This window comes from Anser cygnoides, chromosome 19, assembly GCF_040182565.1.
Source record: "Anser cygnoides isolate HZ-2024a breed goose chromosome 19, Taihu_goose_T2T_genome, whole genome shotgun sequence".
In the NCBI taxonomy this organism is placed as follows: Eukaryota; Metazoa; Chordata; class Aves; order Anseriformes; family Anatidae; genus Anser; species Anser cygnoides.
In genome coordinates, this window is record NC_089891.1 from 6,244,938 (window position 1) to 6,263,382 (window position 18,445).

The 18,445-nt window shown below is 66.5% G+C and overlaps 1 protein-coding gene across 4 annotated transcripts; it reads right to left on the reverse strand.

The window, feature by feature from the left end:
• Window positions 1–1,948: 1,948 nt before the first annotated feature.
• RAB37 (RAB37, member RAS oncogene family) lies at window positions 1,949–13,487 on the reverse strand. Of its 4 annotated transcripts, XM_066980032.1 has the most exons (10): window positions 13,362–13,481; window positions 9,219–9,329; window positions 6,552–6,662; window positions 5,106–5,147; window positions 4,892–4,958; window positions 4,758–4,810; window positions 4,325–4,390; window positions 3,587–3,643; window positions 3,259–3,335; window positions 1,949–3,190 (listed from the first exon to the last, which is right to left on the reverse strand). In XM_066980032.1, exons 1-10 carry the CDS (start codon window positions 13,413–13,415, stop codon window positions 3,085–3,087), a joined length of 744 nt encoding a protein of 247 aa, XP_066836133.1. In that variant the 5' UTR covers window positions 13,416–13,481; the 3' UTR covers window positions 1,949–3,084. The 4 variants fall into 4 exon arrangements, with proteins under 4 accessions (XP_066836133.1, XP_066836134.1, XP_047920185.1 ...); XM_066980033.1 differs by lacking the exon at window positions 6,552–6,662 and having other exon boundaries at window positions 13,362–13,487; XM_048064228.2 differs by lacking the exons at window positions 9,219–9,329; window positions 13,362–13,481 and adding an exon at window positions 7,458–7,594.
• Between the last annotated feature and the right edge of the window lie 4,958 nt (window positions 13,488–18,445).

The window sequence follows — 18,445 nt, forward strand, 5'->3', positions numbered from 1 at the left end:
CCCATGGGGGCGCCCCTGGTTCCCCGTGGGGTCACCCCCAGCCCCCCGTGGGGTTGCCCCGGTCCCCCGTGGGGTTGCATTCAACCCCCTCTGCAAACCATCTGCCCCATGGGGCCACCCCAGCTCCCCACTGCAGCCCCACTCCCCCAGTGGGGTCACCCCCAGCCCCCCCGTGGGGCTGCCCCTGCCCCCTGCTGCAGCCTCAGTCCCCCATGGGGTCACCCCTAACCCCCTCTGCAGCTCCGCTCCCCTGTGGGGTCACCCCCAGTTCCCCATGGGGTCGCCCCCACTCCCTGTTGCAGCCCCACTGGCCTGGCCTCCGCAGTTCTTCCCCCCCCCCCGGCGAAGCAGCGCCAGCCCCCGTGTGCTCCTTGCTCTGTCCCCGTCACCCGTGGGACACCCAGCAGTGCCTGTGCCACGCCGCAGCCCCATATCCCCTGGCGTGGTGCGCCCGCTGCTGCCTCTGCTCCAGCTGCAGGGCCCTGGGGGCTTCTCAAAGCCGGGGGTGGCAGGGGTAGGAGGGGTGCAAGGGGCGGAAGGGGTGCACGGAAGTGAAAGGAGCAGAGAGAAGCACGCTCAGCATGGGAAAGCTGCAGGGGAGGCCGTGCTCGCCGGTGACCCGCTGGGCGGCGGAAATGGGAGCGCGGCCCCTGAGCGGTCCCCAGCCCCTGCTCAGCACCCGGCTGTGGCCCGGCAGGGCGCTGGCACAGGGCGCTCCCAGGCTGGATAACCCCTGGGGTTCGGCTCCGCCACGGCCCTGCCGCGCTCCGCGCTCAGCCTGGAGAGCAGAAGTGGCCGCGGGAGGCTCTGGAAGTGGGAAGCGCTGGCTTTGGGGTCAGCCTGGGCTGCGGGGGCAGGTCTCACGGCCGGGCTCCGCGGCCTCGGCTGGAGTTCAGAGCGGCCAAAGGTCCTCGGGGCCGCTTAATTAAGCATAATTAATTGTGCCCCAGCCAGGTGGGGAGGACGGGCAGCACGCTGCGGGCCGGAGCGGCTCTGCCCCGGCCCCACGGGGCTGCATGGGGCTGGGAAGCGCCGGGGGAAGCCAACAGCAGCGGGAGAGCCGAGGAGCAGGGGGGCCGCCCATCTCCTCGCCCCGCTGAGCATCACCCCGCTGCCGCTCGGCCCTGAGAACCACGGCCGGGAGGAATCCCACGGCGGGTGGCAGCAGGGGAGAAAACCAGCGGGAGAAAACCAGGCCAAGCGCTCGGCGTGCCCTGGCGGCCTCGGCACGGCCCCGTAGCGAAGGGGCTGCGGGCGCCAAACCCCCCCCAGCTCTTCTCATCCGAGGCGGGGAGAAGCGGGTGCACTTTTCGGGGAACGCTCCTCTAATTCAGGAAACAAAACCCGGCCCTGGCAGGGCTGCTGTGAGCGTGGAACCCCGATAAGGAGGAAAGGCAGAGGGAGAGGAAACAGCCGGCGCTGCGCTCGGGTGCCCAGCGGAGCCCAGGGCGCTGGGGACACCGACAGAGCCCAGCCGCGTCCTGCCAGGGCCAGCAGCTCCGGGACGCTGGCACAGCTCGGGCCGGAGGGCGGGGAAGAGAATAGAGCCGACGTCTGTTTGTGTTGAAGCTCTCCGGCATTTTATTTTATTTATTTATTTTTTTTTTGCCGACCTCAGCCAAGAGGCGGCGGCGATGCCATTGGTGGGAAGCCGGAGTTATTTGGGGAATGCTGGACTCCGCACCGTGAGAGCAGCAGGGTAGGAGGTTGGTTTTAATTTAACCGGCTGTGTTTATTCCTCCCCTCTCACCTTTGGACTGGCTGAAATGTGCGGGCCGAGCCCCGGCGAGGAGGAGGGGGCCGCGGGCGCTTCTCCCACCCCGAGGTGCCGCGGGGGTCCCGGGGGTCCCCGTCCCGCTCCCCTGCAGCCCGGCCGCAGCAGCCTCCCACGTCGCAGGCCCGGGGCAGGGATTTCTCAGGCAGAGGAAAAAAAGAAAAAACAGGCAGATGCAAAGCCTCAAAAATACCCAGCTTTAATCTGTAAACTTGCAAAGAGAGACCCGGCAGGACAGCGGGGGCGAAGGAGGCACCGGGGCGGGGAGGATGCTGACGGGGTGCTGTGCCCAGCAGCCCCCACGTGCAGCGGGGCTGGGCGCCCTGCGGCTGCCCTCAGCACCTCGAGCAGCACCCCAAATATTCCCTGTCCCAAATATTCCCTGTCCCAAATATTCCCCGTCCCAAATATTCCCCGTCCCAAATATTCCCCGTCCCGATGCCCTGCGTGGCACAGGGTGCTGGGGGGCGCGGTGCTGAGTGATGCTGAGTGCCGGAGCCACGGCCCCATGGTGCCCGAGCCTCGCTGCCCGCACCCCGCAGCCTGCCGAGCTCATTTTGGGACACACACGAGTGCCCCCAACCCACCGCGGGCCCAGGGAACCTGCAGAAGATTTCCAGACCACCAAGGGCCGCCTGAGCCCCAACCCCAGCCTGCGCGAGGCTGCAGCTGGTTTGGTCCGGAGGGGCTGAAATGAAAAAAGCTTTTCCCTTAAATAAAGAAAAATTAAAGTCTCCAAATCCCACAGCTGCACGAGGGGGAAATGAAGGTTTTCCAAACTGCCGCGTGTGCTCGAAGTCACCGGGGGCTCCGGGGGCTCCTTTATCTCTGGCTCCAGCTGCGGAAGGCGGGGGGCAGGCGGGGACACCCCCGGAGGTGCCGGCGAGGAGCCACGGCCAGGGCTGGGCACCAGCACGGGGACGGATCCGGCGGCTCCCCGGGGGGAAGCAGCGGGGAAGCGGGGCAGGATCCGGCCTTCCCAGCTGGACGGGAGCACAGCGAGGGCAGGAACGGCCGCAGGGGAGGAGAGGCCGGGCAATGGGGCCGTATCCTGAGTCCTGCTGGGGTGACGGTGGCATCGCCACGACCCTCGGGCTGGCAGGCATCACGCTGTGGTTGGGGCGCACGGCGAGCCCCTGGCACCACCCCATAAGGCGACAGGATCTGGCCCCTGCTCAGCACCCTGCCAGACTGGGGTAACGTCTCTCCTCCTGCATCCTGTGCTTCGGCCCACCCGTGGGTGCTGGGGGGCAGGATTGGGCCCCGCTCTGCCCCAGCCCTGCCTGCGCCCAGGTCCCTGCCCGCCGCTCTCAGGCGAAGGCGCAGCAGCCGGATTTCTTCTGCTGCGCCTCGATGTAGTCGTGGATCTGGAAGCGGGGCTCATCCGGCGGCTGCAGGGCTCGCTGCTTCAGCTCCCTGGGGGCGGCAGGGCCCCGTTACCCCCGGGGACACCCCCTGCTCCCCCCCCAGCCCCACGCACTCACTTGGCGATGGCGAGGAAGGCCAGCTCCACGTTCATCCCCGTCTTGGCACTCGTCTCCATGAAGGGCACCCCGTACTCCTGCAAGGGCGGCGCGGCCCCATCAGGGACCAGTCCCAAACCCCCTCCTGACCCCCAAAATCACCCCCTTATGCTGGCTGGGGCTTGGGAATAGGGTCCCGTCCCCTCCCTGCCGTGCCACCCGTGCCACGCAGGTCTGGGCACCGAGCAGAGCAGGCGGCACGGCCACACGGGGTCCCTAAATGAAGCGCCCGTGCCTGGGGTGCTGCGGGGGGCAGCGGGGGGTGCAGCTGGGACAGACTCGGGCTCACCCTGGCCAGCGAGGCTCCGTCCTCCGTCCTCACGGCCCGCTCGCTGCTCACGTCAGCCTGCGGAGAGAGGGAGAGCGTCACCCACCTGGGGGCATCCGGCAAGCAGGCAGGTGGGTGCACGGGGGGGGTCCCAGGAACTGGGGGGGTTCAGGGGCCCAGGAATGCCCATTGCCCAGAGGAGAACCTGCCGAGCAGCCGGTACCCGGAGGCATCCAGGATACTGGGGTCACCTGGGACCTGGGGACAGCGGGGGAGCATCCCGCACCTGGGCCACCAGGGACCTGGAGGGGCTTCTGGTGGCCAGCATCAGCCCATAGCCCAGGGGGATCCCGTGCCCCGGGGACAATCCAGTTCCCAGGCAGGCATCAGGTACCCAGCAGCGTTTAGGACCCGAGAAGAGGACGTGGGACCTGGCTGGGCAGCTGGGATCCGAGGGGTGCCCCCAGGACAGGGTTGGGCAGCACACACAGGAGCACCCATACAGGAGCACCCACACTGGGAGCACCGACACTGGGAGCACCCACACTGGGACCATCCCGTACCAGGAACCTCAGCCTCGTGCTGCCCTCCACTGGCTGCCAGGGACACGGCTCCCCGGCCCCCCCAGCCCTCCGGGGTCACCTCCAGCCCGGATCCCCCTGCAGGGCAGGGAGCCCCCCCAGCCCCATCCCTCCTCAGAGGCAGGGCCGGGGCAGGGCCAGCCTCGGGGTGAGGGAGGACTCGGGGCGCTGTGCCCACCTTATTGCCCAGCAGCATGATGACCACGTCCTTCTGCGCGTACTCGTGGATCTCCGTCAGCCAGGCCTGCGGGGACAGCGGGGCTGCGTCGGGGCGAGCGGCACCCCTCACCCCGCACAGCCCCCCGGCAGGGCTGGGAAAACTTTTTTTTTTTTTTCCCCCAGCAGAAACCATTGCAGAATCAGGTGGAGAGCTCTGAAAACACCCTCGGCCCTATAGATAACTCACCCCCACCCCAAGCTTTCCCCCCCTCCGGCCATTTGCCGTGCCCCTAAACAAAGCGCGCCCAGGGGACGAGCTCCGAGCTGCCTGGGTCTGCCCCAAAACAACCGGTGCTTGTTGCAAAACAGGCTTAAAATCCCCACTCCCCACCCCAAAAAAACAAACAGGCGTCACCGATCCCTGGGGACGAACGCGGGGCAGGGGCACTCACGCGGATGTTGTCGAAGGACATCTTGCTGGTGATGTCGTAGAGCAGGAGCAAGGCTGGAAGGGAAGGGGCCGAGGGCATTGGTGCTGCGGGGAGAGGTCCCACGGGGCTTGCACACCCCCCAGCCCCTGACCCACCTTGGGCATCCCTGTAGTAGGCGTGGGTCACGCTGCGGAAACGCTCCTGCCCTGCCGTGTCCCAAATCTGCCAGAAATCGTCCCAATGAGAGCCGGCAGCACCCCCCGGCTGGGGACCCCCTGCAGCCCTGTGGGACCACGGTGCTGAGCCCGTTCCCTGCAGCAGCAGGGCTGGGAATTGCTCCCCCCCCCCAAAAAAAAAAAAAATCCTCACCTGCAGCTTCACCTTCACGCCATCCACGGCCACCACCTTGTTCTGCGGGGGAGAAGGAGAGGACAAGGCGGTGAGCGCAAGGCCCTGCTGATGGAGATGCAGGCAGGGCCGGCCACGGGGCCGCAGGCTGAAGCCCCCTTGCTACAAAACCCCGAGCTCCCGGGGGCTGCGGTGCCACGGGGTGGCTGCAGGGCTGCCCTCGAGCAGCCTCCCCTGGCGCTTGCCCGGCATAAAGCCGCCCTGTGTCCTCGCTGGGCGTCGGGAGGAATTCGTCTCCGCTCTCGTGCCCCTGGCAAGCACAAGGAGAGCGTTCAGGGCCAGCAGACGCTGTGGGATCGCTGCTCGTGGCCAAACGCCGTCCCCGCGGAGCTGTCTGCGGGCATCACGGGGGGGGACCTGCTGGGGGCTGCTCCTGCTCCAGCCCCCGTGGCGGGGAGGTGAGCGGCTCGGCTGGGCGGCTGGAGGCACCGAGCGATGGCTGAGCCGAGCCCCAGAGCCCGGGGACTTCCCTCCAGAAAAAGTAAAAAGGAAAGCGTGGGTTCCTGGGAGGGTGTTGCAAGAGTCTTCTGAAGGCTTGCGCTTGGGGGTGGGTCTGGAAACGGAAGACGTGTATAAATAATTCGGTTTCCTGGAACTGTTTGAAGTAGAAATTCAGCTTCTGCGACGACAAAACTCGGGGGTTAGCTCACAAAATGGGCTGAATGAAAGAAAAAAGCGCCCCCAGAGTGCTGCTGAAGGGCAGGAAGCCACGCACCGGCTGGTGGGACACCTACCTGGGGCCGAGGGGGTGCCCATGGGCCCGCAGCACCCCCAGGGCCACCCGGTGGGTTTTCTTCCCCCAGGGCACAGAGGAAGCGCCACGCGGCCCCGCCGCGATAGCACGGCCCAGGGCTGCCCCCCGGCACACAACCCACCGAAACGCCGCCGCCACTCGTGCTGCAAGCAGCTCATCCTGGCGGAAGGCGAGCGGTTTGAGCGCCGCCTCCCCAGAGAGGTGACGGCCCGGCTACGCTTTGGCGAGCAGAAAGCGGCCGGAGGGCGGCAGCGGGGCCGGGTGGCACGGATCTGCCCGGAGTAACTCAGCGGGGAGCATCCCTGGCCCCCCCGAGGTGTCTGCCCCGGCCGGGTGAAGCACCCGACCGCCCCACAGGACGGACTGCAGGCGTTAAACGAACGTTTTGCTAATTGAAGGGGAAGAGCCCGTGCTCATCTCGCTCTTCCGCCCGCAGCTGCTGGTGCAGCCCTGCTGCAGGGAGGTGCAGGAGCTTCAGCAACCACCAGCACCCACTGGTGGGGGACAGTTTGGGGTTTGGAGGCCCCCCAAAAGCCCCGAAGCCCCCATCCGTCCGTCCATCCGTCCGTCCCCCCAGCCTGTCCCCAGGGCCCGGGGGAGCCAGGGCCGCCCGTCCCCTGGGTGGCGAGGGCAGGCGGCCGCGGTGGTCTCACCCGGAAATCTATGCCCACGGTGGCTATGAACGTCCCGGAGAGAAAGGCCCCGTCTCTGAACTGCAGCAGGAAGCAGGTTTTCCCCACGCCCGAGTCTCCGAGTAACATCACCTGCAAGGCGGGCGCAGGGGAGGTGTCGGCGGGGCGTCCCCAGCGGCACCGGGCTGCCCCACGTCCCCTGTCCCTTCGTGTCCCCCTTGTCCCCAGGGCCTGTCCTGTGGGGTGCGCGGAGCCCCGTGAGAGACGGGGGGGGAGCAGCGGTGCAGCCCTGCAATCCTCCCGAGGAAGGGAGAGGAAGGGAGGCGCTGGGAACTCAGCACCGGAGGCATCTCCCGGCCACCCCCGGGGCATCGCCGGACCCAGGAGGGCTGGTGGGGAACCGGCCACAGGAGCAGCCCCGGTGCCCCCCCCCCGGGGTGTGCCCCTCACGGGGGGCTGGTGCACGGCTCGGGCAAAGCCTGCCGCAGGCTTCCAGGGCCCTGCCCGCTGCAGACACCAAAGCAAACAGGGCGCTTGTCCCCTCCTGCAAAGCAAACAGGCCCCAGCCCAGGCACCGCCAGCCCAGGCGCTGCCCCGGTGCCCGCCGGCACGGCACACACCCGCTGCTGCCCCGCTCCCCTCCCACGCTGCCCTTTTCCTGCCCGGCGATGGGATCCCGAGCTTAAAGAAGGCAACGAGCCAGGAAGGGCCAGCCCTGCCTGCCCAGCCGGCAGGGACGGGGCCGGGGGCTGGCACCCACAGAGCGAGCCCCCCCTGCCACCCCTTGTCACCCCCTGCCACCCCCTGCCACCCTCTGTCCCTTCCCGTCCCCGCTCGCTCCCGCTGCAGCAGGAGGAAGCCGGCACCCAGAGCAGCCTCCACGGGGCCCCAGCCTCCATCCCCTGGTCCCCCCGCACCGCCCCGCACCTTGCCGGCCACCTCATAGTCCTGCAGCGGTGCCGGGGGGGCCCCGCTGCCCCCCGCCCTGCTCATGGTGCGTCTGAGAGGAGCCGTGAGTCCCGGCCCGCCTTCCTCTTCCTCCTCCTCCTCCTCCTCCTCCAGGAACCCTGCCCCTGCCCCCCCCCAGCAGCACCGAGCCCTGCCACCTCCCTGCGGGCGCACACACGGGGGGGGGACGGGGCCACCCACCACACTGAGCAGCCCCCCAAAAAACCCTTTGGGGTGCAGGGATGGAGACCCCCAGTGCTGCGGCATCAGCGGGGGGCAGCTGCTTGCAGCAGGACAGGCTCACCCCATTTACACCCCCAGGGTTGGGAGCCCCCCCCCCCCCCCCCCCGGCCGTGAGCTGGGTCCCCATTCGGCACCAGGCGGGGAAGGCGGCAGCAGCCGTTAGCAGGAAGCTGCGGCCAGGCGGTGCAGCGGCACCCGTGCTCAGCCGGATGGGTGCTGGGGCTCCCGCTCCCCCCGCCAGGACCCTCGCCCAGCCCCCAGCCCCCTCCATCCACCTTCAGGGCTTTGCGCATCTCCCAAATCATTTGGGATAAGCCCAGGTGTGGGAACGCAGGAGAGGTCCCACGGGGAGAGCCAGGGGCGTTGCATTACCCCAAAATCTCTCCACAAAGCCTGATCCAGACCCACACCTTAGGGCTGCCGGGGGCTTCAGCCTCACAGGGACCGCGGGCATCTCCCCCTGATGCCTTCAGCCCCTGAGTTATTTCCCCCGGATCCCCAGCAGATCCCCACGGGACACAGACCCCTGGCCGCACCGCTCGGAGAGGTGCCCCCTGCGCCGGCACTGCCGCCCGCTCCATGCCCCAGCCACCCCTCGCCGCCCCTGGGGACACGCAGGGAAATGGAACCAGTATTTCCAGTCCCAGCCGGGGGATTCGGAGTTCCTACACGCTCTGTGGCCAGCACACTGCCCGGAGCTGAGGATCGGGGCACGTGGAGCTGCTGGAAGAGGCCGAGCCCCCCTGTGGCGCGCTGGGAGGGAGGACGGGGGGTATCCGGCCCCGTGGGGGCTCACCGGGCTGGCTGCTGTTTGCTCCAAGCTGTGAGCGGATGAGGACAGGGAAGGGGACAGCGGGACGCAGGGCTGGACACGGGGGGCTGGCCAGGCTGCCTTCGAGGAGCCCCCATCCCTGCCACGGCCCCGGGGCCAAGCCGAGCTCGCTGCGCGGGGGGAGAGCTGGGGGCAAGGGGTAGGAGCCCGGCTCAGCATCGCCTGCCTGCGCTGCCTCTTGGTGCAGAAAAATAAAATATTCAGGAGCTGGTGAAGGTGGGGAGGGCGGCTGAGCCTCCTCTGCCCCCCCAGGGGCACAGCACCACGTTTCCCTGCTTCCTTGGCCCAAACCAGGGAGCAAACCCGCTGCACGGGGCTGGCCTTGCTGCGTGCGAGGTCCCGGACTTGGGTCTCCGATCCGGGCTCCCCCACGGGAGGGACTCGCTCTGGAGCCGCTGCCAGCCCCGTGGCGGCTCTACAAATAGCTCTGGATGGCAGCCCAGGGCTTTTGCCAGCGTTGCCACCATCTGCTTGAGTTTTACACAGGCAGGGTCCGAGCTGAAGGCGGCTCTCCGGGAGCGATGCAGGGGCCGCGTGCGGGCACGGCCCCGCTGTGGGATCGCAGCGTGACGCCTCCTCCAGCCCCAGCAGCACCAGCAGCACCAGCCCTCCGCCGGGTTCCCCAGCCGGTTCCCCAGCCCCGGCCCCCAGGACCTGGCCCTTACCGTAAACCCAATGCCCACGGTGGCGGAGAAGGAGCCTGGGATGAACTTGCCCTGGTCAAACTGGACCAGCAGAGACGTCTTCCCCACGCCGCTGTCTCCAACCAGGATGGTCTGCAAGGACCGCGTGAAGCGACATCAGCGCGCGGGAGCTGGCGATGCCCCAGCGTGCCCCCAGGAGCCCATTTTGGGGGAGGAAGGAGAAGGGAAAGGGTCTCGGGGGTGGCAGCAGCAGGAGCAGGGGGGACAGCCCGGCCCCACGAGCAGCCCCGCTGGGCAGCAGATTGTCCCCACGGGCTGCTGGGCACCACGGCCGGATGGCTCGTGCCACGGTGCCCTGTCCTTCACCACCACCTTTGGACCTGCTGCCTGCCCAGGGAGGGATTCCCACCCCTCGGAGCATCCCTAATCCATGGCCCTGCCCCGGGCTGAGCTTTGGGGGAGAGGCAGCCTCGCTCCGTGCCTCCACGTCCCCTCCTGCCGAGCCCCAGAGCCCTCCCGCAAGGGGCACAACATGCCTGGACCCGGGCAGAAGAGACAAGGGGGCTGCACGGGTGGCAGAGCTGGGCATCGCCACCTCCCGAGCTACAGATCCGTGTCCCCGTGTCCCAGGGGAGCCCGTCCTCCTCCCAGCCCTTTCCCTTCTGCTCGCTGCCTGCCCCGGTTCCTCCCCGTCTCCGGCCCGAGGTGGGAGCACGAAGCCCTCCCTCCCCTCCCTGCCAGCTCTGGGACTTGTTTGCAAAGCCCCGGGTGCAAACATTTCCGTCCCGTCAGGAAACCGAGGCACTTGGAGCCCCGTCCCGGGGACACGAGGAGGAATAAACACTCCGCTAGCAGACGTCTCGCTCAGAAGTGGTTCTGGCCCCGTCCTTCAGGACGTGGGCGTTCCTATAGACGCAGCTCTGCCGAGCACGGGACCTGTGCTCCCACCTCTGCCCGTGCCTGCGTTTTGCTGCCCCGCATTTCCCCGCGGGGTTCAGACCCTGCAGCCCCAGCACCCCTGCTTCGTCCTGGGCTCAGCACCTCGTCCCTGCCCCAGCATCACTGGCTCTGCCCGGGCACCTTCCCCATGCGGGGAGCTGGGTCCGCCCCGCAGCAGCCACACGGGAAGACACCAGGAGAGCTCATTACTGTAGGATGCCTGGTTCCCGGTGCTATTTTTGGGCTACACGTTATTTTCCAGTAAAATACCAGTGCCCCAAGGTGCAGCACAGCCAGCCGCGACCTGCTGCACTCTCTGGGAACGGTTAATGCAGGGGATGGCATTAATTATGGAGAGAGGGGAGGGAGCTGGGATGAGCACCAGGAAAGTCTCCAGGGCCTGGGATTTAGAGAACTAGTACAAAAGGCAGGCTCCCCTATCAATAATTCAGCCGGGATTTCTAGCAGAGACGACTCAGGAACTGCTTCACGACTTAATCATGGTAAAGGTCTGGATCTGCCAGGGGAGAGGCAGCGGCTCAGCACCGCAGGAGCAAGCACAGGGGCACGGAGCGGCAGCAGGGGATGGGGACGTGCTGGTGGTGGCTTTGGGAAAAGCTCGGGGCTTTGTGGGGGTACAGCACAGAGGAAACCTCCTTTCTAACCAGCCATCGAGACCTCAGCTCGGGCATCTCTGAGCTGTGATAACACAAGGGCTGCCCGCTGGGAAGCTCCGAATCCTCCCTGCCTCCCTCCAGCACCCCTCTCCCACAGCCTGGCCGCCCCAGCACGCCCTCAGCCCCGCCGTTTTCCCGTGGGAACGCTTTTGCCTGGAAAATGGGAAATAAAACCGCTCATCACGACATGCCAGGGACCACAACCCAGAGGAGGGCACTGTCAGTGCAGGCTGGGGAAGCCGTCCCCGTGCCCTGCGTGGGCAGAAGCAGCTTCAGCCCCCTGCCACCACCCCTGCAGGGAGCCAGGCAGAGCTGCCCAACCCCAAAAAATCCTGCCTGCAGCTTTGGGCTGGGGACAGAGCATCAACACCTCACTTGGGGGTTTGGGCTGCTCTAGACAAGTGCCCTTGCTTTGAAATCGCTGCCGGCTCGGTGCAGGCTGCAGAGGCGAGGCAGGGCGATGGGTGCTGGGGGTGAACCCCAGCAGGAAACGTGCTGGGACCTCTCTCCTGGCAGCGACTGAGCAAAGAGATTTTGGGCTAAAGCGCCTGGAGAAGAGAGGTCTTGCACGGCTGTCGAGGCAGCTTAGGGAGGTGCATTTCCAGTGCCAGCCGAGCAGTAGGAGAGCTGGGATGGAGCGCGTGGGCTGAGGTTACTTTTTTGGTTTGTTTTTTTGAGCTTTAGCATGTGGCAGCTGGACCTGAGCTAAAATTGTAGCGACTGAGAGCCCAGCAGGGGAAAAACCCAGTCCTGGCAAGGGAACGCAGGGAAGGGAGAGGCACTCCTCCGTGGGCTGTTCTGCTGCTGCTCCCTGAGCTGCTGGAGCCCCAACCCCGCAGGTTTGCTCCCAGGTCAGCAGAACCTGTCACTTATTTTTGCCTGCTCTATATATGAAATCAAGCTGCCCCACTCCAGGCAGGTGGAGGTCTGAGCCCCTCGCGTTGAGCCCAGGACCCTCCCCAGCCTCGGCCCCAGCAGGGGCTGCATCCCACTGCTGAGACAGCAGCCCTAGAGCCGGGCACCAACCCAAAAGCCCTCCCAGGGGATCCCTGTTTGATCCCCCCACTGGCACCGTGGCTCAGCCGCAGCCCGGGGACACGTCGCTCTCTTCCCCTGCGGCTTGTTCCAGCTGAGCGGATCCGAGCATCCTACGGGAGGAAGAACAATTTGGCAACGGGTCACGTCACCTGAAAGCAGAATCTGTCATCCTGTGCCAAGCGAAAGTTTTCTGGAACAGCCCAGAACAAACCTCTGCCGTCCCTGCTTTGATTTCCTCCTTGCCTCTTTCCCTCCCGGCCCTGGCTGTAGCCCCCGACCAGAAACCAGTTAACCTTTGCTTCCAGAGCGAGCTCTCCGGGGCTTTCTCAGCACATCTGCAATGTGATTCCTCGGGCAGGAACCGGATCTGTTGAGGTATTTGCTGCCTCATGTCCCCGGAGCGACAGGAGACTCGTTTCTGCGTGACAGGCAACCCAGCCAGCAGCGGCAGCAAAACACCCAGGGAAAAGGCAGAGAACGAGGGGCTGGATGGCGATCTGCCTGGGCAGCTCTTCTGCCTGGAAACCCATCTCCAGCAGCATCAAGCCCCAGCTGCAGCAGCGTGCTGCTGGAGAAGAGGGAGTTAAGACTTCGCGAAGATTCAGAGTTTCTCGAGTCATCCCCAGAGGCACGTCCTCTCTTCTTGGTGTGCAGCAGAAATGAGAGTTGGTAGTAATTGATATTTTCCTGCTAATCAAGGGCTGGGCGCGCTGCCCTGAGTAAAGTGGGATGTCGGATAGGCTGGGCTTTGCGATGAGAAACCCTCTGGGCTCCTGCCCTTTCCCCTGCCTCCCCCCAGCCCCCTGCTTTGCTCCGGCCCCCAGGAGTGCAAGCCCTGCACAGCCACATTCGGGACTGCAGAAAAACAGCGTGAGGACAGCAAAAAAAAAAAAAACCAGGAAGACGTGGATCTGGCAGAGATCAGCATCTCCCCCCACCCCCCCGCCCCCCGTTTCCCGGAGTTGCAGGGCAGTGCCTGGGCGCAGGGAGCTGAGGCTGTGCCCCAGCCAAGCCCGCAGCAGATCCTGAGCCACCCAGGGGCAGCAGCAGCCCCGGGCACCCCCCCTGCGGTGCCGGGTTACGAAACGGTCCCAGGGCCAAGGAGAAGGACTCGAAAACAAGGAGGGCAGGGGGTGTCCCGGCTCCCAGCGCTGCCTCCGGCAAGCGGAGCGCGGGCTGTGGCTGCCCCCAGCCCCCGGGGCACTGCTGCGGGCAGCACCGCGGGGCCGGCCCCTCTCCAGCTCCGCTTGGCACACAGGTCCGAGCCCCCCGGGACCCCCCCACCGCCCCCCAGCATCGGAACCGACCCCCCCCAAACCCCCCCGAACCGGGGGGGGGGGGCTGCAAACGGAGCCCAGCGGGGCAGGAGGGGCGAGGAGGGGAAGGGGACGGAGTTAGCGGGGGAAGTTCAGGCTGCCCCCTGCCCCCGGCTGCTGGGCCCACATCTCCCCAGCATCCCCCCCCCGGGCCCCTCGCAGGCCCCCCCCCCCCCCGCCTGCCCCAGCCCTACCTTGTGCAGCAGCGCCTCGTTGTAGCCGGCCCCCGCCGGGCCTGCGGGCTCCATGGCCGGGCTGCAGGGGCCGGATCCGGCTGCGGGGGGGGGGGCCGGCAGGGGGCCGGGCCGGGCCGGGCCAAGGGGGGGCCGTGCCGGGCCGGGGGGGGGCCGTGCCGGGCAGCGCCGCTCCCTGCAGCACGGCGGACAGCGCCCCGCTCGCCTTCAAGCACCGCGGACAGCGCCCCGGCACGGCCCGGCTCGGCCCGGCTCGGCACGGCTCGGCACGGGTCCGCCCGGCTCGGCTCGGCTCGGCCCGGCACGGCTCGGCTCGGCACGGCTCCAGCCGGCCCTGCGCGGTTCGCTCCCTCCCGGCCCTGCCCGGTTCTCTCCGGTGGCTTTGAGGAGCTCAAAGCGCAGCGCGGCTCGGCACGGCTCGGCTCGGCTCGGCTCGGCTCGGCTCGGCTCGGCTCGGCTCGGCTCGGCTCGGCTCGGCTCGGCTCGGCTCGGCTCGGCTGGGCTCGGCACGGCACGGCTGCCTCCCCGTTGGATAGCGGAGCAGCGCCTGGCTCCCTGCCGTGCCCGGAGCTTGCAGCGCTCCTGCTCCGGTCCCTCTCCGGGGGCTCCCTGAACCCCATCCTCACCACCGGGATATGCCGCCCGCCTTCCTCCTTCCCTCCTTCTTTCCCTCCCTCCCTCCCTCCATCCCTCTCCGTCTCCTTCCTCCATCCCTCCTTCCATCCCTGCATCCCTCCTTCTGTCCCTGCGTCCCTCCTTCCCTCCTTCCCTCCCTCCTTCCCTCCTTCCCTCCATCCCTCCCTCCTTCCCTCCTTCCCTCCGCCACAGCCGATGCTGGAGCCCTGGGCTCCGACCAGCCACCAAGCTGGGAGCACGCAGTCATCTCTGCTGCAGGCACCAAGCCGTGCACCATGCCCGGCTCACCCTAAAACCCTAATTTTAGGGCTCCTGGCCCTGCCCTGGGGGTGCTCCGGCCGCCCCCTCCCTGGCCGTCAGCGCCTGCTGCCATCGGGCCGTGCTGCGCCGGCACAGCGAGGGTTTGTGCCAGCCGGGGCCCCTCGGCCCCGTTAGGATCCCCAGCAGCTCCCTTCGGGGACACCCTGCACTCAGGCAGCCCCGCTGGGGGCCTGCTCGGGGACAAAACCAGAGCTGTGCTCAGGAGCAAGACAGAGCTGTGCCTAAACCCGGGGCGACAGCCGGTGTCTCACCGAGGCCCTTTTATTCCCAGCTCCCTTTAGAGCAACCCGGTGCTTTGGGTCAGGAGGGAACAAAAAAAACCTTCCCTGGGAGAGCTCTTTAAGAGGTCTCAGTTCAACCTCCGGTCCCCCCTCCGGCTCAGCAGACGGCCCCGAGCAGAGCAGTTGCCAGGAGCCATCTGCACCCCCCGCTGCCGGCTTTCTGCCTTGCCTGACGTTGCTAATTACATCTGCCCGTTAATTCCTCCGACGGCAGACACGGTTCTGCCAGGGCAGAGGATGGGTCACGGCAACGACAGCCAGAAAAGAGGAAAACCAGCCCGGGGACGGGGGACGGGGGGGTCTCAGGCTGGGGAGCTGTACCCACGCCCAGACCCAGCGCAGAGCATCGTACACCCCGAGCCCCCAGCTCTGGGGCACCCAGAGCTGACCGCCAGCACGGAGACGGGCGGCAGCACCAGCCGTGTCTGGATCAGATAATTTAGAAGTGGTGAGGCCGGCCCCGAGGTCCAGCATGAGGCATACGCCCCGCACCAGGTGGGGCCAGGGAAGAGAAGAGCATCTCCCGACCCCGGGTTCTTTTATTGAATTGGGGGTCCCTGAAAAATAATTTGTGAATTCCACCCAGGGTGACTTCAACAAGACCAGGGGGATCCTGCCCCCGGTGCCTGAGCCGTGCTGAGTTTGTGCCGGGCTCAGCCAAGCCCCTCGATGGACTGGGATGAATTTAACCCCCCTGCAAAGAGGAGCTGGAGCCCCCTGTGCGCCCCAGCCCAAAGCTGCAGCTCTGGGGGGCTCCTGGCTCAGCCCTGCTGTGGGAACGGCTCGGGGAGCCTCCTCCGGCCGACCTCGGCTCCAGAAATGTTCATTTTCCTTTTCATTTTCCTTTTCCAAGCCATAACGGAGAGCAACGAGAGGCTGCTGCCCAGCTGGCAGGACGGAGAGCCTCGTAAATACCAGCTCGCCTTCCTGCTGCGGGCACCGGGGTTACACCAGAGCCCCGCTTGGCCCCGCAGGGTTAACAGCAGGAGGAGTTTTCCTAACTCATCGTGCCGATGCCAAGCCCGAGGCAGCTCGGTGAGACAGCACGGATCGCTGCCAAACGCCAGGCAGCAGCAGCGGGACACAGGCAGCTCCCCAGCAGCACGGGCCGGCCCTGCTCCAGGGGCCTGGGGACACTTTCGGGCTTTTGGGGCCCCGGCCCCTTCCTGATAGTGGCAGCAGCCCCTTAACTGCCTGACGCCTGCAGCACCCTCTGCCCTCGCCCAGCCAGGATTGTCCTCCCCCACCACCAGAAGAAAACCAGCGGCTTCCCCAGCCCCTCACCCAGCCGGGCAGAGGCTCCCGCAGCCAGCGAGGGGTTTGTGGAGGTTTATGGCCCCAGCAGGTGCACGACCCCCGAAAGCGGCAATGAAATGGGAGGAAACGACCGATTGGCAGGAGAGATTTCAAAGGAGCCGGCAATTTACCCCGTTGTTTGGCCTCACCTGCTGGGAGGTTGTACTCCGATAGTCCTCTGCCACCTCGGAGCTTATCTCCTTGCCTGTGTGTTTGCCTGGGGGAGCCCTGGAAGGTTCGCACCCAGCGCGGGGGGTTCTGCTTCTCTCCAATCCTGCTCCTCCCCAGCTGCCTGACCCCACCAGCTGCCCCTGGACTGCTTGTGTAGCACTTCGGGGGGAGACGTGAGCCCTGCTGGGGCTGTTCCTTCCCCGTGAAATAGGCAGCAGTCAGAATTTCACCCTCTGCATCTTCCTTAACCTCCCCGCAGGAACAACCCCTGGCACCCCGACCCTTCCTGGCCAGGGAGCCCAGCCTCAGGCAGAGCCCCCAGGAAGCCCCCAGCCCTAACCAAGCCCTCAGGGCTCTATTTTCCGTGCTAAATCAGGATATCTGGGAACGATCTGGCTTTAACGTGGTTATCAGAGATGGCAGCGGAAGAGAGGGATCAGATCGGGCGCGCGGTCAGCCAGCGCTGCGGGAGCCCCATTAGCAATGACAATGTTCCCCTTATCTCGCAGGGATGGTTTCACCAAAGCTGACAAAGCAGCACATGAAAGCAGGGTCTGAAGCACACAGATTATTTTTCAAAGGTCCCAGATTAAATAACAGGATCTGGGGTTGGGAAACGTCACTGAAGAGGTTGCAGCTCAGAGGCTGCAGTGGGATAAGGTGGGACGGGGCTCGGCGGGTCTCCTGGCTCTGGGCTGAGCACCCGTGGGCCTCGGTCGATTCATTTTCTGCCCATTTCTGTTAAGACCAGAGACAAGACCTGACCCAAAATCTCACTGGGCAAAAGCAGCGCCTGGTCGCATCGCTCACCCTAACCCCAACCCTACAACCAGCGGGCAGGGGCTGCAGGGGCTGCCCACCACCAGCGATCTCTCTGCGGGGCCGGGGGGCTGCGGAGCACCCTGCTGGGTGTTGAACGTGGAGCAGGGGCAGCAGCGCATCCTCTGCACCGCTCTGCTCCAGGCAGACCCTGCCTGCGGGGTGGCCGTGGAGGTGTAGGAGCAGGGACGGGATCACACCATGGGTGCTCCCCGCTCCCAGCCATGCAGCAGGGGGAGCTGCCCTGTTTTGGGGTGCTGCAGGGGGAGATGCTGCATTTTGGGCTCATGCTCCTTCCCCTACACCAGCTTTCCTCTTGCCAGGGGCTCTGCCTGTCCCACCGAGGTGCCCCGCACCCCACAGATGTGACCCCAGCACCACAATGCAGGAGATGGGGGGACCCCTGCTTGCCACCGTGCCCGTGGCTGGACATGCAGGGGGACCACGGGCCAGCGAATTTGCTTCTCCCCATCCTGTTTCCAGACATTAAATGAGCAAAGGTCAGCACTTGTGGCATTTTGAACACCCCCGAAGCAGGGGTGAGAAGCCCAGCACCTCAGCCCAGCACCCCGGCCAGGGGTGACCGGATGACGCAGCGCCCCGGCTGCGCGCCCCGCTCGGGGCTGCTAGGATGGGACGAGCCCAGCAGAGAGCAGGCAGCCTCGGGGTTATTTTATCCTCTGCGGTTCTCGTGTGCGGTGAGAAAGAGATCGGGAGGAGGAAGGGGGAGCCGGTGTCAGGGCGGAGATGTGGCCTCTGTCCCCCGCCCTGCCGCGGTGCCCCACGGAGGAGACGCTGCTGCGGGCGCTGCGGTCACCCCGCTCCTGCACGGCCGCCGCCGGCTTCTGTATTTTCACCTGCAGGCTCACTTCCTTCCTTCTGCTTCCTCACGTAGAGCAAACGGGCCAAAAAGCAGTGTGGGAAGGAAGGGGGGGCCTTGAGGTGAGCCCCTGACACCCTGTCTGTGGGGTCCTATCATGTGTGTGCCCCGCGAGGGGTGCTGGCCCCATAACAGGTCTCCTGCAGGGGTTTGGGGTCTCAGCCCCCTGTCCCAGGCTGGGGAGCCCCCAGGAAAGCTCCTGCTTTGAGCAGGTTGCATCACCAGGACGTAGGCACCTGGCTGTGAAATGGAAACAAGCGCGGCAGTTCTAGGAAGAGGAAGAAAACCCAGGAGGCTGGTGCAAAAAGGAGCTCCCGCTGCAGTGCGCAGGGACACAGGGGGGCAGGGAAGGGCCAAGCTGGGGTTCGGCTCCGTTTGTGCCCCTGCTGCCCCTGCCAAGCACCCGCCTCTGCTCGGGGGCTCTGGGTCTGTGCAAGAGGAGGGAATCAGCAGGCGAGGGGAGCCCGTTCTGGGTGCTGCTGGCACCCAAGGGTGGCCCCGGCCCCCCCACAAGGTCGCCCGGCAGGAGAGGAGCAGGCGCTTCCCTGTGGCCCCCAGGACTGTCGTCCCTGTGCCCTGCTTGGTGCTGTAAGGCACAGCAGAAAACCCAAGTGGGGAGAGGCGGCGACCCTGCCCGAGCCAAAACAGAGCTGAGGGGTTGATCCGAGCCCTCCGAGCAC